General features: G+C 46.9%; 1 protein-coding gene across 1 annotated transcript in view; it reads left to right on the top strand.

Annotated features, from left to right (window-relative positions):
• Nucleotides 1-25,204, top strand: part of LOC139234721 (microsomal triglyceride transfer protein large subunit-like) — a 157,209-nt gene that overhangs the window by 7,161 nt on the left and 124,844 nt on the right. Inside the window, exons 2-4 of the mRNA XM_070865403.1 lie at nt 3,788-3,966; nt 16,551-16,694; nt 18,235-18,342. Coding sequence (XP_070721504.1) covers nt 3,788-3,966; nt 16,551-16,694; nt 18,235-18,342 — 431 coding nt within the window. The remainder of the gene's footprint in view (nt 1-3,787; nt 3,967-16,550; nt 16,695-18,234; nt 18,343-25,204) is intronic.

Below are 25,204 nucleotides of genomic sequence, written 5' to 3' on the forward strand. Positions count from 1 at the left end.
AATCAGGTAGAATTTTATGAATTCTTATATTTATCTATACTAAGAATCCCATCAAATACATGAATAAGTGGAAATTAACTTCCTCTTGTTGGGCAGAGTTCGGGTTCAGGAATAACCAACCAATACCCAGTCCAAACCAACCCTCCTTCAACCATTTCATCAACATTCATGCCACATGAACTGTTTTTAAAACGCAGCATAAAAATGTCTTCTGCTAACCTTGATTCATTATCATCATTATAAGCAGTCCCTCGGAATCGAGGAAGACTTGCTTCCACTCCCAAAGTGAGTTCTCTGGTGGCTGAACAGTCCAATACGAGAGCCACAGACCCTGTCACAAGTGGGACAGATATTCGTCGAGGGAGGGGTGGGTTGGGGCTGGTTTGCCACGCGCTCCTTCCGCTGTCTGCGCTTGACCTCTTCACGCTTTTTGCGTTGAGACTCGAAGAGCTCAACGCCCTCCCGGATGCACTTTCTCCACCTCGGGCGGTCTTCTGCCAAGGTCTCCCTAGTGTCAGTGGTGATGTCGCACTTTACCAGGGAGGCTTTGAGGATGTCCTTGTAACGCTTCCGCTGCCCACCTTTGGCTCGTTTACCATGACGGAGTGCCGCATAAAGCATTTGCTTAGGGAGTCTCATATCTGCCATGCGAACTATGTGGCCTGCCCAGCAAAGCTGATCGAGTGTGGTCAGTACTTCAATACTGGGAATCTTAGCCTGGACGAGGACACTGATGTTGGTGCGCCTGTCCTCCCAGGGGATCCACAGGATCTTGCGGAGACATCGTTGGTGTTATATCTCCAGCGGTTTGAGGTGCCTTCTATACATCGCCCTCAGATCCATACAGGAGGGCGGGTATTACTACAGCCTTGTAGACCATGAGCTTGGTGGTAGATTTGAGGGCCAGGTCTTCAAACACTCTTTTCCTCAGATGGCCGAAGGCTGCACTGGCGCACTGGAGGCAATGTTGAATCTCCGCATCAATGTCTGCCTTTGCTGATAAGAGGCTCTCGAGATATGGGAAATGGTCCACGTTGTCCAGGGCCACGCCGTGAATCTTGATGGTTGGAGGGCAGTGCTGTGTGGCGGTGACAGGCTGGTGGAGGACCTTTGTTTTATGGATGTTAAGCGTAAGACCCATGCTTTCATATGCCTCAGTAAATATATTGACTATATCCTGGAGTTCAGCCTCTGAATGTGCACAGACACAGGCGTCGTCCGCATACTGCAGCTCAATGACAGAGGTTGGGGTGGTCTTGGCCTTGGCCTGGAGGCGGCGAAGGTTAAACAGCCTCCCACTGGTTCTGTAGTTTAGTCCCACTCCAGCGGGGAGCTTGTTGATTGTGAGGTGGAGCATGGCGGCGAGGAAGATTGAGAAGAGAGTTGGAGCGATGACGCAGCCCTGTTTGACCCCGAACGTGGATTGGGTCTGTAATAGATCCGTTGGTAAGGATCACGGCCTGCATGTCGTTGTGAAGCAGGCAAAGAATGTTGACAAACTTTTGGGGGCGTCCGAAACGGAGGAGGGCGCTCTATAGACCCTCATAGTTGACAGTACCAAAGACCTTTGTAAGATCGAAGAAGGCCATGTATAAGGGCTGGCGCTGCTTCCTGCATTTTTCCTGTAGCTGTCGCGTTGCAAAGATCATGTCCATTGTGCCCTGTAGGTGACGAAATCCGCACTGTGATTCCAGGAGGAGCTCCTCAGCCACAGGGAGAAGACGGTTGAGGAGAACTCTAGCGATAACCTTCCCAGTGGCTGATGATAGGGAGATTCCCCTGTAGTTGCCGCAGTCGGACTTGTCCCCTTTTTAAAAAATGGTCACAATCACTGCATCTCTGAGATCTCCAGGCATGCTCTCCTCCCTCCAGATGAGAGATGAGGTCACGTATCCGCGCCAACAGCACCTCTCCACCATACTTTAGCGTCTCAGCAGGGATTCCATCCGCACCCATAGCCTTGTTATTCTTGAGCTGTTTTATGGGTTTGCCTACCTCCTGCAACATTGATTCAACACACTGAACATCTAACCCAATACTGTAGATCCAAGAATCACCACCATCACGACGTCCCATCTCTAGAGACTGCTTAAACCTTATTTCTGGCTGGAAATTCCCCCATTCTTCCATATATCCTTACTACACAGGGACACCATGTCTAAATGTTGCAGGTTGTGGGAGAATATCTGAAGACTTCCGCTGCCAATCCAGAGTCTTGAATTGCTGTTGAAAACTTTCCCCCACAGATTGGACATTCAAGGCTCCAATCGTAAAGTTAATACTCTTTTGTTCTGTAGATCGCTTGTTAATGGTGAATACTCTTTTGTCTCCATGGCCACAAGGTTTTCTCCATTAAAGGAGATGCCAAGGACTTGGGCCATTTCCAAGGCTTTCCATGACAGAAAAATGTTGATTCCAAATCATCACTTAAAGATTCCTCTTGCCACCCCTTCATGTGGTCTGAAGTCCAAAATTGATACTCGGGGTGCACAATTCTCCCAGCAGATGATCAACATGCACCTTGTTTGGAGCTCCTTCACGGCAAACGAGCCAAAGGTGGGCAGAGGAAACGTTACAAGGACACCCTCAAAGCCTCCCTGATAAAGTGCAACATCCCCACTGACACCTGGGTGTCCCTGGCCAAAGACCGCCCTAAATGGAGGAAGTGCATCCGGGAGGGCGCTGAGCACCTCGAGTCTCATCGCCGAGAGCATGCAGAAACCAAGCGCAGGCAGCAGAAAGAACGTGAGGCAAACCAGTCCCACCCACCCTTTCCCTCAACGACTGTCTGTCCCACCTGTGACAGGGACTGTGGCTCTCGTATTGGACTGTTCAGCCACCTAAGGACTCATTTTTTAGAGTCTTCCTCGATTCTGAGGGACTGCCTATGATGATGATGATGATGATGTTTGGAGCTCAACTCCACTGGATACTCGAGTCCCTCAGATTGACACTCGAGGCTATAACAGAACCATGCAGAAAACTGAGCCCAGAATGTAAAAGCAGGCTAGCTGGTGCTAAATACTTAGATTGGGTCTCTTTAATTTGAATCTTATTATATGTTTATCTCAACAACAACAACAAGTTCTATTTATATAGCACCTTTAACATGGTAAAATGCTCCACGGCGCTTCACAGGAGTGTTTTAAGGCAAAACAAATAAATTTGACACCGAGCCACCTAAGTAAAAAATTACGGCAGATGACCAATAGCTTGGTCAAAGAGGTAGGTTTTAAGGAGCGTCTTTAAAGGAGGAAAGAGAGTTAGAGAGGAGGAGAGGTTTAGAGAGGGAGTTGCAGAGCTTAGGGCCCAGTTAGCTGAGGGCATGGCCATCAATGGTGGCCATCTCATAATACTATGTCATCTCTCAAGTAGTTTCACCGGAATTAAAACAATGGTGGTTGTCTGGATGTATTACCTGTTGATGGAAGTCTGGAAAATCATTAGAATGCCATTGGAGCTATTAAGAGGGACCTTACGCCTGCCCATTAAGGGAAGCTTGGAGCCTTTCAGTAAGACTAGTAGGGAAGTCTGAAGCATCATTAATGATTCTGTTATAGGCATAAGCAGCAAAGCATTTTAACATAGGACCATGGGCCAACAAGAGAGAAGGCTTTTATCCTATTCAAATCCTGACCAAGTGTTTTGCACTCAAAACATATACCACACTTTGTAGGAATAGGTATAAAAAAACACACCAAAATAAATAATGTAATCATTGCAACCAATGCTTATTTGGATAAAATGTAATCACTTTGTACTTTTTCTGCCTTGGCACAAACTGTAGGTCTTGCATACAAATCCGGGACATTGTTTAAGTATAACTACAATGTGGATTTGTTATTGGAGTCCTTGTCCAATCCAGCAGCACTGCCAGGATCAGGATTCAGGATTGAAGCTGTCATTCAACTTCATGCGGTTTGGGAAAATAGCAGCAACCAGCGGGATCAGCTCATTCAGTTGCAAGTAAGTACATTACTTTTTACTATGTCAGCAGTTCATCTCCCGAACATTGCACAGCAAGTCTGGAAAGGTGGGAGGTGGGAGTATTTGCACGACTGAGATCAGGGAGACTGCAGATTGAGGCTCTCTGTATCCTCCGCCAGCCCTACACCCCTCCCTATCTCTGTATCCTCCGCCAGCCCGACAACCCTCCGTATCTCTGTAACCTTCTCTAGCCCTGCATCCCTCCCTATCTCTGTAACCTCCTCCAGCCCTACAACCCACCCTATCTCTGTAACCTCCTCCAGCCCTACAACCCTCCCTATCTCTGTAACATCCTCCAGCTCTACAACCCTCCCTATCTCTGTAACCTCCTTCAGCCCTACAACCCTCCCTATCTCTGTAACCTCCTCCAGCTCTACAACCCTCCCTATCTCTGTAACCTCCTCCAGCCCTACACCCCTCCCTATCTCTGTAACCTCCTCCAGCCCTGTATCCCTCCCTATCTCTGTAACCTCCTCCAGCCCTACAACCCTCCCTATCTTTGCACTCCTCCCATCCTGGCCTCTTGCATATCCCCAATTTTCATTGATCCACTGTTGGAGGCCGTGCGTAGACCTTAAGCTCTGGATTCTCTCCCTAAACCTCTCTTTCGTTGTTTAAGGCGCACCTCTTTGACCAAGTTTTTGGTTATTTTTTATGAAGCTCGGTAGCAAATATTGTCTGATAGCACTCCTGAGAAGCGCCTTGGGACGTTTTACTACTTTAAAAGTGCTATATAAATGTATGTTGTTGTTGTTTAGCAGGGCTGGGCCCTGGGGATACTGGGGACCGATGGAATCTGGCATCACTCGGTGGAGAAGGTGGGGAAGGTTTTGGTGTGCGCTTCTCGGATAGTTGAGGGCATGGAGTGGGATCTGGGAAAACTCAAGAGTTCTGGGGTCTGGGCGTGCTGGGATTTGGGAGCCCCGGGAAATGCTGGAGTTTGAGAGTGGATGAAGGGGAGAGGGATTCATAGAAAATAGGTGCAGGAGTAGACCATTTGGCCCTTCGAGCCTGCACCACCATTCAATATGATCATGGCTGATCATTCAACTTCAATACCCCATCCTGCTTTCTCTCCATAATCCCTTGATCCCTTGAGCCATAAGGGTCACATCTAACTCCCTTTTGAATATATCTAACGAACTGGCCTCAACAACTTTCTGTGGTAAAGAATTCCACAGGTTCACAATTCTCTGAGTGAAGAAGTTTCTCTTCATCTCGGTCCTAAATGGCTTACCCCTTATCCTTAGACTGTGACCCCTGTTTCTGGACTTCTCCAACATCGGGAACATTCTTCCTGCATCTAACCTGTCCAATCCCAGCAGAATTTTATATGTTTCTATGAGATCCCCTCTCATTCTTCTAAATTCCAGTGAATATAAGCCTAGTCGATCCAGTCTTTCTTCATATGTCAGTCCTTCCATCCCGGGAATGAGTCTGGTGAACCTTCACTGCACTCCCTCAATAGCAAGAATGTCCTTCCTCAGATTAGGAGGCCAAAACTGTACACAATATTCAAGGTGTGGCCTCACCAAGGCCCTGCACAACTGCAGTAAGACCTCCCTGCTCCTATATTCAAATCCTCTCACTTTGAAGGCCAATATGCCATTTGTCTTCTTCACAACCTGTTGTACCTGCATGCCAACTTTCAATGACTGATGTACCATGACACCCAGGTCTCATTGCACCTCCCCTTTTGCTAATCTGTCACCATTCAGATAATATTCTGCCTTCCTGTTTTTGCCACCAAAGTGGATAACCTCACACTTATCTACATTATACTGCAGCTGCCATGCATTTGCCCACTCACCTAACCTGTCCAAGTCACCCTGCAGCCTCTTAGCATCCTCCTCACACCTCACACTGCCAGCTCACACTGCCACCCAGCTTAGTGTCATCTGCAAACTTGGAGATACTACATTCAATTCCTTCATCTAAATCATTAATGTATATTGTAAATAGCTGGGGTCCCAGCACTGAACCTTGCGGTACCCCACTAGTCACTGCCTGCCATTCTGAAAAGGACCCGTTTATTCCTACTCTTTGCTTCCTGTCTGCCAACCAGTTCTCTATACACGTCAATACATTACCTCCAATACCATATGTTTTAATTTTGCATACTAATCTCTTGTGTGGGACCTTGTCAAAAGCCTTTTGAAATTTCAAAGACACCATATCCACTGGTTCGCTCTTGTGCACTCTAATAGTTACATTCTCAAAAAATTCTAGAAGATTTGTCAAGTATGATTTCCCTTTCATAAATCCATGCTGACTTGGACCGATCCTGTCACTGCTTTCCAAATGCGCTGCTATTACATCTTTAATAATTGATTCCAACATTTTCCCCATACCGATGTCAGGCTAACTGGTCTATAATTCCCTGTTTTCTCTCTCCCTCCTTTTTTTAAAAAGTGGGGTTACATTAACTACCCTCCAATCTATAGGAACTGACCCAGAGTCTATAGAATGTTGGAAAATGACCACCAATGCATCCACTATTTCTAGGGCCACTTCCTTAAGTATTTTGGGATGCAGACTATCAGATCCTGGGGATGTATCGGTCTTCAATCCCATCAATTTCGCTAACACAATTTCCCGACTAATAAGGATTTCCTTCAGTTCCTCCTTCTCGCTAGACCCTCGGTACCCAGTATTTCTGGAAGGTTATTTGTGTCTTCCTTCGTGAAGACAGAACCAAAGTATTTGTTCAATTGGTCTGCCATTTCTTTGTTCACCATTATAACTTCACCTGATTCTGACTGCAAGGGACCTACATTTGTCTTCACTAATCTTTTTCTCCACATATCTATAGAAGCTTTTGCAGTCAGTTTTTATGTTCCCTGCAAGCTTACTCTCATACTCTATTTTCCCCCTCCTAATTAAACCCTTTGTCCTCCTCTGCTGAATTCTAAATTCGCCCAGTCAGATTTGCTGCTTTTTCTGGCCAATTTATATGCTTCTTCCTTGGATTTAACACTATCCCTAATTTCCCTTGTTAGCCACGGTTGAGCCACCTTCCCTGTTTTATTTTTACATCAGACAGGGATGTACAATTGTTGAAGTTCATCCATGTGATCTTTAAATGTCTGCCATTGCCTATCCACCGTCAACCCTTTAAGTATCATTCGCCAGTCTATCCTAGCCAATTCACGTCTCATACCATCGAAGTTACCTTTCTTTAAGTTCAGGACCCTAGTCTCTGAATTAACTGTGCCACTCTCCATCTTAATGAAGAATTCTACCATATTATGGTCACTCTTCCCCAAAGGGCATTGCACAACAAGATTAACAAGATAATTAATCCTCTCTCTTTACACATCACCCAGTCTAGGATAGCCAACTCTCTAGTTCGTTCCTCGACATATTGGTCTAGAAAACCATCCCTTATATACTCTAGGAAATCCTCCTCCACCGTATTGCTACAGTTTGGTTAGCCCAATCTATATGTGGATTAAAGTCACCCATGATAACTGCTGTACCTTTATTGCACGCATCCCTAATTTCATGTTAATGCCATTCCCAGCCTCACTACTATTGTTTGGTGGTCTGTACACAACTCCCACTAGCATTTTCTGCCCTTTGGTGTTGTGCAGCTCTAATTATATAGATTCCACATCATCCAAGCTAATGTCCTTCCTTACTATTGCGTTAATCTCCTCTTTAACCAGCAATGCTACCCCACCTCCTTTTCTTTTCTGTCTATCCTTCCTGAATATTGAATACCCCTGGATGTTGAATTCCCAGCATTCGTCTTCGTAATCCCAATTACATCATATCCGTTAACGGCTATCTGCGCATTTAATTCATCCACCTTATTACAAATGCTCCTCGCATTGAGACACAGAGCCTTCAGGCTTGTTTTTTTAACACTCTTTGTCCTTTTAGAATTATGTCATAATGTGGCCCTTTTTGATTTTTGCCTTTGATTTCTCTGCCCGCCACTTTTCCTTATCTCCTTTCTACCTTTTGCTCCTGCCCCCATTTTACTTCCCTCTGTCTCCCTGCATAGATTCCCATCCACCTTCCATATTAGATTAAACCCTCCCCAAAAGCACTAGCAAACACTCCCCCTAGGACATTGGTTACGGTCCTGCCCAGGTGCAGACCATCCGGTTTGTACTGGTCCCACCTCCACCAGAACCAATTCCAATGTCCCAGGAATTTGAATCCCTCCCTCTTGCACCATTCCTCAAGCCACCTATTCATCTTAACTATCCTGCTATTTCTACTCTGACTAGCACGTGGCACTGGTTGAAATCCTGAGATTACTACCTTTGAGGTCCTACTTTTTAATTTAACTCCTTGCTCCCTAAATTCAACTTGTAGGACCTCATCCTGTTTTTTACCTATATCATTGGTACCTATATGCACCACGACAACTGGCTGTTCACCCTCCCCCTCCAGAATGCCCTGCAGTCGCTCCGAGACATCCTTGACCCTTGCACCAGGGAGGCACCATACCATCCTGGAGTCTCAATTGCGGCCGCAGAAACGCCTATCTATTCCCCTTACAATAGGATCCCCTACCACTATAGATCTCCCACTCTTTTTCCTGCCTTCCTGTGCAGCAGAGTCACCCATGGTGACATGAATGTGGCTGCTGCTGCCTTCCCCTGATGAGCCATCTTCCCCAACTGTATCAAAAGCGATATATCTGTTTTGGAGGGAGATGACCTCAGGGGACTCCTGCACTATCTTCCTACTCTTGCTCTGCCTGATGGTCACCCATCCCCTATCTGCATTTGTAACCTTTACCTGCGGTGCGACCAACTCACTAAACGTGCTATTCACGACATCCTCAGCATCGCGAATGCTCCAGAGTAATCCATGTGCAGCTGCAGTGCCGGGAAGTGTTCCTGATTTCCCACATAGCACAGGAGGAGCATCACACGGGTCTGGGCTCTCCTGCCATGATTTAACCCTTAAATTAACTTAATTTGGCAACAATGCCAAAGGTTTCTTACTGATAAGAAAAAGAAAGAAAGATAAAGAAAACTGAAAAACTACTCACCAATTAACCAGCCAATCACTTACCCTCTTGGCTGTGACACTGGGATGAGATCAGGAGGAATGCCCAAACCATCAGGACAGGAGATGGTGGTCATGGACATGCCAAAAGCAGAGAGAGCAGGACCACAGTAACGTTGGGTGCAGAGACAACACAACTGCTGAGGGATCAGATAGTAGCCACACCAGGAAGAGACAAAGTTACTGACTGAGAGCAGAGCAAGTGCACAGAGGCGTGAATGATAGTGTATGTTCCACCAGAGCAGAGGCAGCCACCATGGGCAGCTGGGAGAAGAGTGTGTGGGCAGGCCCCAGGCAGAGTACACCCTGAGGTCTCGACACATGCATGGCAAAAGACAATACTCCAAGGGTGTATTCACTCTATAACTGCACTGTCGGTGCAAAGCAGTTTTGCTTCACCACAGCGCAGTTACAATGTAAATATTAGCCTGAATCCAGAGGCCGGGCTCGACTGGAGTCGCACTCACAGGTGGGTGTCGTCCCACTCTGCTTGAGTCCCACGTCGCTTCACTTCAGATTCCGTTCAGACCTTGACAACCGATTTACAGTCCAGGGCTTCAGTTTGGGTGCAGAGCTGAAATGTGCAGTATGTTGCGTCTTTAGGGGCACTGTGATTACACAGGTCCAGAAATCTAAACAATATCAGGATTTGAGGGCCAAGTTGAAGGGGTCCAGGAATGGAGCAGAGGGAAAACGTGAGGGCCCAGAGGAGAAAAAGCCCCTTGAGCTGCTGAAAGATTGAATCAGTACATTTATGGTAAAGCCTTGTGATTTTTATTGAAGATTTGTTGATTTTTTTTTAATGTGTTTTATTGTTATGCAATTTAAGCTTTAGGGGATGTAGTTTTGAACGAAAATGGTGGTTTTAAAGGACGTCGGGGGAAAAAATCAGGAGTGTGCTTTTGTGAGAGTGTGAAATAAATGCTCGAGGCCTTGAAATTCTGCTATATGATATCAGTGTACAAGTGCTTCACATTCTTCTAAGATTCCTTCGCTCATTGGGCTAGACTTTCCACTTCACATCACCCATCTAAAGCCCATCTATCGTCCAAAATGGACCTCTATCGCCCATTTTGTGGAAAAAGTGGAAACTAGGCCCAAAACATCACTAGAAAAACAGGTGGCCAAATTTCGGCTCACTTCGCCGAAATGATCGCTAAACTGATCGCCCACACAAGGCCCATCCCAAGTTTTGGCACCTAGCATGCACTTCGCTGGGCTGATGCAAGGCCAAAAAGATCACTGAGAAATAGTTGCTTTTACTGGGCTTAACAGAAGGAAATGGGCATTACGGACGCCATTTTGAAGATCGGAGGAAGGGTGGAGACAACAGAAAAGAAGGAGCTAAATAGTTGTGAGTTATTTAGAGAGTTATTTAAAGATAATTCAACTCAGAATATTAGATTAGGGTATATATAATATATTAGGTATTGTATAGGCATTTTTTTGTTGAAAAGTGCTTTTATAAATAGTGAAAATAATTACTGATATTGTTGGGGCCTAGTAGACTGACTGGTATACAGTGATTAGAGAGTAGAGAGATTAGTTTAATTTAGTGAAAGTAATTATTGATAGTGATGGGGCCTCTGCTTTTCCTGCCATTACTTGTAACTGCTCGCATGCTGGTTACTGAAAGGATCAATTGAAGAGGTGGCAGAGTAATGCGTAGACAGAGACGAAGACAGAGGAGGCGACCGTACAGCCAACAAAGGTATTTGGAAAAGCAATCTGACCTGAACTTGTCTGAAAACGCTTGTATTAGGAGGCTGCGATTCAGGAAGGAGGTCATCGATGAGATATGCCAACTCGTCAAGGGTGATCTGCAGCCTTCCAGCACCATCAGAACCGCACTGTCCATTGAGGTGAAGGTTACTGCTGCCCTAGCCTTCTACGCATCGGGATCTTTTCAGACTTCGGCTGACGACATCTGCCATATCTCCCAGCACGCCACACACTGCTGCATTCGACGGGTGACTGAAGTCCTTTATGCCCGCATGATGGACTTCATAAGCTTCCCAATGACCAGGAAGGCACAGACTGAGAGGGCTTTGGGTTTCTACAGGATATCACACATCCCCAAGGTACAGGGAGCAATAGATTGCACGCACATTGCCCTGAAAGCACCCTTAAAGAACGCGGAAAGAGGTTCCACTCCCTAAATGCAGCTTGTTGTCAACCACAACTAAATAATCATGACAGTAAATGCTACATTTCCTGGCAGCATCCATGATGCGCACATCCTATGTGAGAGGGCTATCCCTGACCTGTTTGCCAATCAGCCAGAAGGTCATGGTTGGATGCTGGGGGGATAAAGGATATGGCCTTGCCAGTTGGCTCATGACCCCTCTGCGTAATCCCATCACTGAAGCAGAGAAGCGTTATAATAAAAGTCACATAGCAACACGCAACATCGTTGAAAAGACAGTAGGAATCCTAAGGCAGCGCTTCAGATGCCTGCATCATTCTGGTGGCAGCCTACAGTACCATCCTGACCAGGTCGCTGAATTTATTGTGGTGTGTTGCATGCTGCATAACCTAGCTATAAGGAGAGGACAAGTAATGCCAGATTGGGCAGCAGATCCACCTCCAGAAGGAGGGATAACGGAAGAGCCAGCCGGTGAGGATGAAGATGAGGAAGAGGCGGAAGAGGACGCAGGCGAGGACCTAGGAGAACGCACTCAACCTGGCGATCTAGCACCGGTACCACCAACCCCCTCCCCAAGACCAGTACCTAGTGGCAGTTACACGGCTGCTAAGCTGTTGCATCAGGAGCTCATTTATGAACGCTTTGCATGAACTATCATTGTGGATATTCAAATGTTCATTTACAGTTAAGGTTAATCAAAAGTTTCATTTGCAAGGGGTTTCATTTTTGTCTTGCCTGCACTGGCCTAGCATCGGCATTAATGCTTAGTTTAAGTAAAGTACGGCTATAATAAAAGACTGAACAAATAATGATGAACAACTGTAAATATGTTATATGAAAATGTTATCCTTAATGTAACTAAGAGAGAAGGCACAACAATTGTTGAATTAAGACATTTTTTTTATTACCACAACGAATGAATTAAAAAAAAATAATTAACAACACCCTCCCCTCCACCCCCCACCCCCCCAATCCACCCGTCCCCCAAACCCCAAACAACCACGAACAAAATGTGAACAATTTTCTAACAACCGACATGAATGTGTTGTGCAGCGTGGGACGGCAAGACTTCCTGCCGTGGTGGAGGTGAAGGAGTGGAAGCAGAAGCCTGAGGCTCCACTTCCGAGTCAGGAGGAACTGTGCCCTCCATACTCGCTTGCGTGCTTGGGGTCTCTCTGCGAGCTGACACGACACCTTGGGGTGCAGCGCCATGTCCAGCCAGCAACGCATGCCAAAGGGCATTGGTTGTGGCGGTCTGTTCACGTATCGCCTCTAATGTCTCCCGTGCTAACTCCGTTTGCACGGAAGACCACTTGGAGAAGTTCGTGTTGAACTGGCTCCAGTTTGTTGGGAACTGGCTCCAGTTCGTGGAGAAACCCTCGAATCCTTGGATAAGGTCGTGACCGATAGAGATGACCGCAGGTTGTTTCCCCCCCCTCCTCCTCCTGCTCTTCCGCCACACTAATTATTGCCTCATGTTCCTCCTCTTCCTCCTCCGAGGTGGTTGATGCTGCTGATGTTGCAGGAGGAGTGGATGGTTCCACTGACACGACCTTATCAGGTTGACCTTAAAAAGACGAATGACATTTCTAAACAACTTATTAGGACATTAACGGTGCTCATTAATAGTAAACATTACATATCAATATTTTTCAATAACCCATAACATAACAATACTTTTCAATACCCCATATGCACAAGGGTTCACCAGGGCTGCCATGACATCATTTGTACATCAAGGGTACATCAAAATTATATTGCATATTGCATTATAATTGCAGGACATTACATGCGTAACTAAGATAGATTTTTTAAATGTCTTTAATAATGTTTGACACATTACACAGTTCCCATTACTTACGGGTGGGTTCGGCCACACCACGGGTCGTGACCGAACGGCTGTCAGGTCCCAATAAAATGACCGCAAGCTCCTCATATTCCGACAGCGGCTGTATATGAGCAGAGTCGCCCCCCCCCCCCCCATCCTCCTCTGCTCGGCGCGATTGATAGATATCTTCTTCTGCAAATGATAAAAGAACATGGCATGGCATAAGCTAAAGGACTTGGTAATAAACATTTAAGAATGACAGACTTAAATTCAATGCCGGAGATGCAATGTTCGATTAGAAATTCGCATTGCATTGCATATGAACAATATTTCATAATATAAAATTCAACTTACTGTTAGGATGCATAAATTAATTATAATTTAACTAATTAAATCTATAAAGAAATGAAATTCAAGATTCCAATTAAAATTTACATACATCATTAAAATATTACACATGTAACATTTAAAATATAACATGCAACTTACTCTGGCTGCTGCCAACAAGCTGTTCCACCGTTTCCGGCACTGGTCAGTTGTCCTTATTTCATTTGATGCTGATGTCACGACATTGGCAATCTCCTGCCAGATTTTGTGGTACGGATGAGGTGGAGGTTTCCTATGCCCACCCCATGTCAAGTCGTCCCACCTGCCCCATACAATATTAACCAGAGCCTCGTTGGCCTCCTCGCTGAAGGGTTTCGCCCTCTTTCTCTCAGATTCACACTCTTTCTCTCAGTCTCACCCTCCATTTTAAAGTATAATTATATATAGTATACTATCATATTTCACAAATAATTTCAGTACTTTCAATGCACTAAAACACTGAGAAGTAAAATAATATAGATTATTTTTTACTCAAAAGAACTATTTTCCGTATGACTACAGCTCAACAAATCTCCTCTGCCTCTATGCCTTCCTTCACTCATTCTGTCTGCACTCTCCCTGTGCCTTCTGAGCATGTGTGATGACCACTGACCTCTCAAAACGCGGCAAAGAAACTCAACCAAAAAAAAAAAATCCCATACGTGCGCAGAATAGCGTTGCTAGGGAAGCTTTTTTTTTTACTTCCGTTTTTGGTGGGTGATCGTGAGATCACCGAAAAATCACATCGCCATTTGACATCGCCAGGGTAATGCCGAGTGGAAAATCGCAAAAAAAGAAATGGGCCTTGTGCCGGCGATCAGCAAGGCCGAGACATCCCACATCGCTGGAACAAGGCCCATTTTTTGGGGCCTTAGCCACCTAGTGGAAAGTCTAGCCCATTATCTTTAACAGAGGCTTTTGAATTAAACTCAACAGGTTTTAAGTATTTTTTGGTTGGTTATTTTTTAGTGAACATGGAATTTGAGCCAGCTTGCTTCTTGTGACATGGATATGTTTCCCGATAGACTCAAGGGGGTCGTCTTCTTCTTAGGCAGTTCCCTGGAGTTGAGGATGACTTGCTTCCACACTAAACTGAGTTCTAAAGTGGCTGATGAGACCAATGCGGGATCGACAGTCTCTGTCACAGGTGGGGCAGACGGTGGTTGGAGGGACGGGTGGGTGGGGTGCTTGATTTGTTGTACGCTCCTTCCGCTGTTTGTATTCGGCTTCCGCATGCTCCCGGCGAAGAGACTCGAGGTGTTCAGCGCCTTCCCGGATGCTTCTGCTCCACTTTGAGCGGTCTTGCGCCAGGGATTCCCAAGAGTCGGTGAAGATGTTGCATTGTTTCAAGGAGGCTTTGAGGGTGTCCTTGAAGTGTTTTCCCTGCCCTCCTGGGACTCGCTTGCCGTGACGTAGCTTGGAGTAGAGTGCTTTGTTTCGGGAGTCTAGCATCGGGCATGTGGACAATGTGGCCCACCCATCAGAGCTGGTCGAGCGTGGTCAATGCTTCGATGCTGGGGATGTTGGCCTGAGAGAGGATGCTGATGCTGGTGTGCCTTTCCTGAAAATTCCCAAAGGGGGTAGATGGTGTAAGATGGGCGATAGTGAGTCAGCAACCCGTTTTACATCTCTACTGACTTTTATTCCCATTGACTGCAATTCGCTATCACCCGTTTTACACCAATGCCCAGTCAAAATCTAACCTCATGACTTCTAATTAACCACGGGAGGGGAGGGGGGAGCATCACAACGTAGCCTGATCCTGACCTTTGACCTCAGCCGACCTTCATACTCACACAAACTTTCCAGCATGGGATCACTGAACGATGGTCAGAAACGAGTACCCTCGCTAATTTTTTTTGTTGTTGGCCCAGTTAAGTCATCACATAATAGGGTCAAACATCGACCTGTATGGCTCAACACCATCCTTCGTTTAATCTGTATGTGTCAGCCGTGGCTCAGTGGGTAGCACTCTCGCCTCTGAGTCAGAAGGTCGTGGGTTCGAGTCCCTCTCTAGGAACTTGAGCACAAAATCTAGGCTGACACTCTGGTGCAGTGCTGAGGGAGTGAGGTGCTGTCTTTTGGATGAGATGGGAAACCGGGCCCCCATCTTCCCTTTCAGGTGGATATAAAAGTTCCCATGACGCTGCAGTATTTTGAAGATCAGGTGAGGTCAAAGATCAGTATCAGGCTCAGTTGTGACACTATTTCGAAGAAGAGCAGGGGAGTTCTCCATTATTCCCTGGCCAATATTTATCCCTCAACCGACATCAGCTAAAATCAGATTGTCCGGTCATTATCACATTGCTGTTTGTGGGAGCTTGCTGCGTGCAAATCGGCTGCCGCGTTTCCCACACTGCACTTGAAAAGTACTCGATTGGCTGTAAAGCACTTTGGAACATTCTAAGGTCGTGAAAGGTGCTATATAAATGCAATTTCTTTCTTTAAGTAATCTGTTACTAATATTTCTGGAGAGCACTAAGTGCCGTAACCAAAGTATTATTTTGTTTTTTTTGGAAGAATTAACTCTATGGCATCAACAGGCACACTATATGGTAAATTTGAAGAGTTAATGCTCACATTATGAAATCTCACTCGATGGGAAGGCAAATTGGACAGAGTGCCCGATTCGCAGGCATCCGATATTGTGGTATTAATTTTAGTTGCTGCTCTCAGTGAGGGGCTTTGTGTCTAGCAAGGCCCAACGAGACTTTACTTGGCTGCTGGAAACTTTGCTGATTTTCTCCCTGATTACTACCTGGAATCCTTTTTCAATCCCTGCCTACTCTCCTCTTCAAAATAGCAATTAGAGTTGCATTCGAAGCCTTTGATAAAGTGCCATGCTAGAGAACTGTTGCTAAGAAACACTTATCGTATTCAAGGCAAATGGAGTAATTGTTGGAGAAGGATAGTGGAAGGTTAGGAAACAGAAAGGACTAAACAACAATAACAGTAATAACACTTCACATATAAAGGCCCTTAAGTCAGTGCACTTTCCTGCTCATCAGTTCTAATAGTACCTCTAACAGAAAGCAGCTTTGATGATTGGAGCATTTCTAGGCTGTACTGGAGGCTATAATTTTAGACAGGCCTGAAAAGTACTCTGGCTAATGATACAAGGGACTGGGTGTTTATTCCTTCATAAGACTTCTATGAAAGTTATAATCTCACACTGTGTCTTCCTCTCCCGAACAGTTACAAGAAGTAAAATTGCTGAATGTATCGGAAAGAAAGGAGAGCCAAAACATCTTCAAAAACATTCACGTTGAGGCTTTGCTGGGGCCTACAATTATGGTAGCTTTGAAAAAGCCTGTATTCTTTCACTGGAATTCTGGAAAGGTAATTTTGACCCCTATTTAATCGGAATTAAATTCTTGTCAAGTGTCAGCTTGACTTGGTGGCAGCATCATCATCATAGGCAGTCCCTCGGAGTCGAGGATGACTTGCTTCCACACTGGAAATGAGTTCTCAGGTGACTGAAGAGTCCAATGCTGGAATTACAGTCTCTGTCACAGGTGGGGCAGACGGTGGTTGAAGGAACAGGTGGGTGGGGTGCCTGGGTTGCTGCACGCTCCTTCCGCTGTCGACGCTTGGCTTCAGTTTGCTCTCGGCAAAGAGACTCGAGGTGTTCAGCGCCTTCCTGGATGCTTTTCCTCCAATTTGGGCGGTCTTGGACCAGGGATTCCCAGGTGTCAGTGGGGATGTTACATTTTTTCAAAGAGGCTTTGAGGGTGTTCTTGAAGCGTTTCCTCCGCCCACCTGGGGCTCGCTTGCTGTGTCGGAGCTCCGAGTGGGAGTCTCGTGTCAGGCATGTGGACAGTGTGGCCCATCCAGCAGAGCTTCAATACTGGTGATATTGGCCTGAGCGAGGACACTAACGTTGGTGCGCCTATCCTGCCAATGGATTTGCAGAATCTTGCGGAGGCAGCGTTGGTGGTACTTCTCCAGTACTTTGAGATGCCTGCTGTATATTGTCCATGTCTCTGAAGCATATAGGAGGGCGGGTATCACCACTGCTCTGTAGACCGTGAGCTTGGTGCCGAGTTCGAGGTGCTGGTCTTCAAACATTCTCTTCCTCAGGCGACCGAAGGCTGCACTGGCACACTGAAGGCAGTGTTGGACCTTGTCATCGATGTCTGCCCTTGTCAGTGGCAGCACTCAAGCCTCTGAGTCCGAAGTTGTAGGTTCAAGCCCCACTCCAGTACTGGAGCCCATAATGTAGGCCGACACATCAGTGCAGTACTGAGGGACTGATGCACTGTCGGAGTTGCATCAGCTGAGATACTAAACCAAGACCTTGTCTGCTTGTTCAGGTGGATTTAAAAGAGCCCATTACAATTTCTGAAGTAGAGTAAAGAGTTTCTCCTGGTGCCTTGGCCAACATTTATCCCTTAGCCAACATCACCAAAACAGATGTGGCTGAAATTTGTCTTGGGTAGTAGCGCAGAATGGGTGATAGCGAATCCGGAGGCAACTTTACACTCGCTGGATTTTGTTTTCCATCGATGGAAGTTTAAAATGGACAGCTGATTTGCTATCTCGTGTTTTGCACAATTGAGACAAATTTCACCCCTATTAACAGGTTCTTTGCTTTTTGAAACCTGAACTGAGTTTTGTTAATAGAAGTTTTATATGTGAGAATCTCCCAGTTAGCCAGAAGTTGTGGTAGTATCATGTTTAAATTTAAACGATGAATTTAAATTGATAGTTCAACCCCAGTTTTACTAGTCATGATTGTCGATGGTTAATGGTATGTCAATTTATGAGCAACTTGACTTTGTAAATGTTTATTTGGAGTGATGCTGGACAAAAGCTGACAGAGTATAGTTACTGAAAATTCAGGATCTCTCAGGAGTAATTTACTTTATTTTTCTTTCAGATAGAGAGTCTGTATGGCTCTGCTGAAGAAACAGGATTAATTCTAAACCTAAAACGGGGTCTAGTCAGTCTTTTCCAGCTGCAGCCGAATTCTGGGACAATCACCGAGGTAACCTATTCATTTCATTTAAACAATTTAGTTCACTTTGCATATTTTTTCTTCTAATACCCCCGTCTTGCGGGACCTTGCAAAATAGTCGCTGCAGTTGCTTACATAGCAACAGTGACTGCACTTCAAAAGTAATTCATTGTCACACTTTGGGATGTCCTGAGAGAAGTGATAAGAAATGACATAAATGCAACACACACTTTCTTTCTGTTTTTTCATTCTTTGTTTCTTTTCATTCTTTCTCTGCCATCTATCTGTAAAGGGAGGAAAATTTGATCCATGGACTGACTGTGATCACCTACGAGATGATTGACAGGGCAGGCTGACCATGCCAGCTTTCTCGTCACTCTTTTCCATTCCTCTAAATGACTGGGTGTCCCACTAGGATTTTCTCCAATTAAATATTGGCCACAAACTGCATTCCCTAGCCACCGACTCCATCCCTCTCCCTAGCATCTATCTGTGGCTGACCCAGACTGTTCTCAACCTAGGTGTTATATTTGACCCTGAAATGAGCTTCTGACCGCATATCCGCAGCATAACTAAGACTGCCTATTTCCACCTCCGTAACATTGCCCGTCTCCACCCTGCCTCAGCTCATCCGTTGCTGAAACCCTCATCCATGCCTTTGTTACCTCTAGACTTGACTACTCCAACGCACTCCTGGCTGGCCTCCCACATTCTACCCTATGTAAACTTGAGGTCATCCAAGACTCGGCAGCCCGTGTCCTAACTCGCACCAAGTCCCACTCACCCATCACCCCTTATGCTCGCTGACCTACATTGTCTCCCAGTTAACCAACGCCTCGATTTCAAAATTCTCATCCTTGTTTACAAATCCCTCTATGGCCTCGTCCCTCCCTATCTCTGTAATCTCCTTCAGCCTCACAAGCCGCCGAGATGTCTGCACTCCTCAAATTCTGCCCTTTTGAGCTTTCTTGATTATAATCGTTCAACCATCGGTGGCCGTGCCTTCTGTTGCCTGGGCCCCAAGCTCTGGCACTCCCTCCTTAAACCTCTCCGCCGCTCTACCTCTCTTTCGTCCTTTAAGATGCTCCTTAAAACCTACCTCTTTCAGCAAGCTTTTGGTCATCTGCCATAATTTGTTCTTATGTGGCTCGGTGTCAAATTTATTTGTTTTGTTTTATAACACACCTGTAAAGCTCTTTGGGATGTTTTACTATGTTAAAGGCGCTATATAAATGCAAGTTGTTGTTGTAGGATGAAGCGCTCCTTGTAATTGTCAGGGCAAAAACTGATCGACCTCACTCCCATCAGCAGCTGGGCTCAGTAATGGGCAACCCTAGGCTTCAACCTCTTTATTTAGGATGTGCTAGAACTGTTTAATATGCAAAATGAACAATTTGACCGTATTTATGCTAACACCCCCATCTTCCCTAATGCTGCCTCCCACCACTGTGTTTCTGCCTTTAGCAAAGGGGGATGGTCTAGACCAAGTTGCCTGAGGCGGGGAAGGGAGGTGGGGTGGTGGGGGTAGGGAGGGTGGGAGGGGCGGAGGTAGAGGGCGTGGGAGGAGTGGGGGTAGGGAGGGTGGGAGTAGGGAGGTGGGAGGGATGGGAGTAGGGGAGGGGTGGAGGTGGGTAGAGGGGTGGGAGGGGCAGGGGTAAGGGGGCGGGTGGGAGGGACTGGGGTAGGGGAGGGGGAGGGGAGGGGGTAGGAGGGTGGGAGGGGTGGGGGTAGGGGGGTGGAGGGGCGGGAGTGGGGGGTCAGGGTTCAGGTGAGTGGGAGGGGTGGGGGATGGGTAGAGGGGTGGGAGGGGCGGGAGTAGGGGGTTAGGAGGAGTGGCAGGGGTAGGGGAGGGGTGGGGAGAGGCGGGGGTGGGTAGAGGGGTGGGAGGGGCGGGAGTAGGGGGGTAGGAGGAGTGGCGGGGTAGGGGAGGGGTGGGGAGAGGCGGGGGTGGGTAGAGGGGTGGGAGGGGCAGGGGTAGGGGGAGGGGCGGGGGTAGGGGGAGTTGGGTGGGAGGGGCGGGGGTGGGGGTGTGGTTGGGAGGGGCTGGGGAAGGGGGAGGGGTGGGGGTAGGGTTGGTGGGAGGGGAAGGGGTGGGGTAGGGGGGCTGGTTGGGAGGGGCGGGGGCAGGGGTAGGGTGGGTAGGAGGGGGAGGGGTGGGATGGGGGGAGTAGAGGGAGGGGCGGGGGTAGGGGTAGGGGCAGGGGGATGGGGGGGTTGGGAGGGGCAGGGATAGGGGGAGGGACGGGGTGGGGGGGGTAGAGGGAGGGGCAGTGGTAGGGGTAGGGACAGGGGGAGGGGGGGTTGGGAGGGGCAGGGATAGGGAGAGGGGCAGGGATAGGGGGAGGGACGGGGTGGGGGGGTAGAGGGAGGGGCGGGGGTAGGGGTAGGGGCAGGGGGAGGGGGGGTTGGGAGGGGCAGGGATAGGGGGCGGGGCGGGGTGGGGGGGTAGAGGGAGGGGCGGGGGTAGGGGTAGGGTCAGGGGGAAGGGGGGTTGGGAGGGGCAGGGATAGGGGGAGGGGCGGGGTGGGGGTAGGCGTGGGTTGGTGAAAAGCAAGTGCATGTAGTTGCTTTGTCATTTGTAAGAGTGGCCTTCAACGAAACATTGAGTGAGTACGCCTGCGATAAACAGTTTATTTTCCTGCTAACTTAGTCTATTTTATGCCATAGCATGTTACCGTTTAAAAAGAATTAAAAAGCTACGTCAAGTTTTGTTTAAAACTTCTGCAGGATTTTATGACGAGCTCTTATTTAGGGACATAGAATTTATGAGTGATGGAAAATATGTTGGAGGTGTAGTCTTTCGGAAGAGACGTTAAACCGAGGCCCCGCCTGCCCTCTCAGGTGGATGTAAAAGATCCCATGACACTATTTCGAAGAAGAGCAGGGGAGTTCCCCCCCGGTGTCCTGGCCAATATTTATCTCTCAATCAACATAACAAGAAAACAGATTATCTGGTCATTATCACATTGCTGTTTGTGGGAGCTTGCTGTGCCTCAATTTGGCTGCCGCATTTCCCACATTACAACAGTCGCTACACTCCAAAAGTACTTCATTGGCTGTAAAGCACTTTGAGACATCCGGCGGTCGTGAAAGGCGCTATATAAATGCAAGTCTTTCTTTCTTTCTAACAGCCTACTGGCTGGCTCACTGTGTTGGAGCATTAAGGTACTGTGCCACGATAATGGAGCTTTTGAGTTCCCTTTCGCTTCTTGCATTTCTATAGGAGGGCAGCAAGCCAAAGGGAGCAGAAAGAAAATAAGAATCAATTCCTAGTGGTCTGCCCACAGCGATCTCAGCAGAGGCCTGGAAATAAGCCAGCCACTAGCCTTCTCCCCTCCATTATTATTTCTCAAATTACTCCATATTCACAGAGTGCACATAATTTATTCTCAGCAATATTTGCACTGAGCACATTCCTGCACTCACTGGAATTTCTGCTGAGAAATTTTAACACGTTCATGAGCTTGTTTCAATGTTTACAAAGTAATTTGATGTGACTAGGCACCGCACTTTAGCAAGGACGGCAAAGCCTTGGAGAGGGTGCAGAGATTTACTGGAGTGGTATCAGGGATGAAGGGTTTCCGTTATCTGGAGAGATCAAGAGGATAGGATTGTACTTCTTAAGAGCAGAGAAGGTTAAGGGGGGGATTTAAGAGGTGTTTGATAGAGTAAATAGGAAGAAACTGTTTCCATTGGCAGGAGGGTCAGTACTCAAAGGGACCTGGGTGTCTTTGTACATGAATCGGGGAAAGTTAACATGCAGGTGCAGCAAGCAAATGGCATGTTAGCCTTCATTGCAAAAGGATTGGCGAATAAAAGTAAGGAAGTCTTCTTGCAATTAGATAGGGCCTTGGTGAGACCACATCTGGAGTACTGTGTACGGTTTTAGTCTCCTTACCTAAGGAAGGATATACTTGTCTTAGACATAGTGCAACGAAGGTTCATTAGACTGATTCCTGGGATGGGAGGAATTGTCCTATGAGGAGAGATTGAGTAGACTAGGCCTATATTTCCTAAAGTTTAGAAGAATGAGAGGTGATCTAATTGAAATGTATAGAATTCTGACAGGGCTTGACAGGGTGATGCTGGGAGGATGTTTCCCCTGGCTGGACAGCCTAGAACTAGGGATCAGAGTCTCAGAATAAGGGGACTGAGCTGAGGAGAAATTTCTTTACTCAAAGAGTTGTGAATCGTTAGAATTCTCTACCCTAGAGGGCAGTAGATGATCAGTCGTTGAGCATATTCAAGGTTGAAATTGACAGATTTTTGGGCTCCAAGGGAACCGAGGAATATCTGCAGTGCTGAGGGAGTGCTGCACTGTCAGAGGTGCCATCTTTCGGGATGAGACGTTAAACCGAGCGACCCTATCTGCTGTCTCAGATGGGCGTAAAAGATCCCAGGGCACTATTTCAAAGAAGAGCAAGGGAGTTAGCCCTGGTATCCTGGCCAATATTTATCCGCAATCGACATCACTAAAAAAAAAACAGACTATCTGGTCATCATCAAATTGCTGTTTGTGGGACCGTACTCTGTAGAAATTGGCTGCTGCGTTTCTTACATTACAACCGCAACGGCATTTCAAAAGTATTTCATTGGCTGTAAAGTGCCTGGGATGTCCTGAAGTCGCAAAGGCGCTATATAAATGCAAATCTTTTTGTTGCATTCTTGGATAGTGAGAGATGAGTCACCTTGGGCAGTCCCAAGTGAAAAGAAGACCATTGCTGCTCTCGTGTTCAGCATGAATTGTCAATCTCACTCCAGTCACAGAATGACTGGTGTGAGAAATAGAAAAAAATAAATTAGGTGTGGGGGGGGGGGGGAGAGAGTCACAGTGGGTGCAGCAAGGTAGATAATCCGAGGCTGATGTGGGTCTCCCAGCCCTCCTGCTTTGGGCGGGAGGAAACCTGCCAGGGTGGGCGGTTGGTCACGCGGGCAGTGCCGCGGGAGCCTCGAGGCAAACGGACTCTGGCTGTCGTGGGAGGGAGCCAGAGCTGAACCCGGCTGGTCCTCTGCTCGTTCTGAAGTCGACGGCATCGGGGCCAATGTAGTTCACCTGGACATTCCGTGACTCCGGAGAAAGGAGCTGCCGTAGGGAGAGAGAGAGAGAAACACAAACTGGGGAGGGAGAGAGAGAGAGAAACACAGACTGGAGAAGGGAGGGAAAGAGAGAAACACAAACTGGGGAGGGAGAGAGCGAGATAAACACAGACTGGGGAGGGAGAGAAACACAAACTGGACGGGGGAAGAGAGAGAGAGAAACACAAATTGGGTAGCGAAAGAGAGAAACGAACTGGGGAGAGAGAGAGAACCTGGGAGGTGGAGAGAAACACAAATTGGGGGGTGGTGGGGGGGGTAGTGACAGAGAAACACAAACTGGAGAGGGAGGGGGCTTGATGAATGGTGAAATTAGTTGGATTATCTTTGCTTCACTCAGAGATCCAATTGTGCCAGTGTTAAAACTGCTGTAAATGTTGAAAAGATAGGTTTATTTTTAAACATAGAAACATAGAAAATAGGTGCAGGAGTAGGCCATTCGGCCCTTCGAACCTGCACCACCATTCAATAAGATCATGGCTGATCATTCCCTCAGTACCCCTTTCCTGCTTTCTCTCCATACCCCTTGATCCTCTTAGCCGTAAGGGCAATATCTAACTCCCTCTTGAATATATCCAATGAACTGGCATCAACAACTCTCTGCAGCAGGGAATTCCACAGGTTATCAACTTTCTGAGTGAAGACGTTTCTCCTCATCTCAGTCCTAAATGGCCTTCCCCTAGTTCTGGACTTCCGCAACATCGGGAACAATCTACCCGCATCTAACCTGTCCCGTCCTGTCAGAATCTTGTATATTTCTATGAGATCACCTCTCATCCTTCTAAACTCCATTGTATAAAAGCCCAGTTGATCCAGTCTCTCCTCATATGACAGTCCAGCCATCCCGGGAATCAGTCTAGTGAACCTTCACTGCACTCCCTCAATAGCAAGAACGTCCTTCCTCAGATTAGGAGACCAAAACTGAACACAATATTCCAGGTGAGGCCTCACCAAGGCCCTGTACAACTGCAGTAAGGCCTCCCTGCTCCTATACTCAAATCCCCTAGCTACGAAGGCCACCATACCATTTGCCTTCTTCACCGCCTGCTGTACCTGCATGCCAACTTTCAATGACTGATGAACCATGACACCCAGGTCTCATTGCACCTCCCCTTTTCCTAATCTACCACCATTCAGATAATATTCTGTCTTTGCATTTTTGCCCCCAAAGTGAATAACCTCACATTTATCCACATTATACTGCATCTGCCATGCATTTGCCCACTCACCTAACCTGCCTAAGTCACCCTGCAGCCTCTTAGCATCCCCCTCACAGCTCACACCGCCACCCAGTTTAGTGTCATCTGCACTTGGAGATATTACACTCAATTCCTTCATCCAAATCATTGATGTATATTGTAAAGAGCTGGGGTTCCAGCACTGAGCCCTGCGGCACTCCACTAGTCACTGCCTGTCATTCTGAAAAGGATCCGTTTATCCCGACTCTCTGCTTCCTATCTGCCAACCAATTCTCTATCCACGTCAGTATATTACCCCCAATACCATGTGCTTTGATTTTGTACACCAATCTCTTGTGTGGGACCTTGTCAAAAGCCTTTTGAAACTCCAAATACACCACAACCACTAGTTCTCCCTTATCCACTCTATTAGTTACATCCTCAAAAAATTCCAGAAGATTTGTCAAGCATGATTTCCCCTTCATAAATCCATGCTGACTTGGACCGATCCTGTCAGTGCTTTCCAAATGCGCTGCTATTACATCCTTAATAATTGATTCCAACATTTTCCCCACCAGTGATGTCAGACTAACCGGTCTATAATTACCCACTTTCTCTCT

The sequence above is a fragment of the Pristiophorus japonicus genome, chromosome 22 (genome assembly GCF_044704955.1).
Source record: "Pristiophorus japonicus isolate sPriJap1 chromosome 22, sPriJap1.hap1, whole genome shotgun sequence".
Classification (NCBI taxonomy): domain Eukaryota; kingdom Metazoa; phylum Chordata; class Chondrichthyes; family Pristiophoridae; genus Pristiophorus; species Pristiophorus japonicus.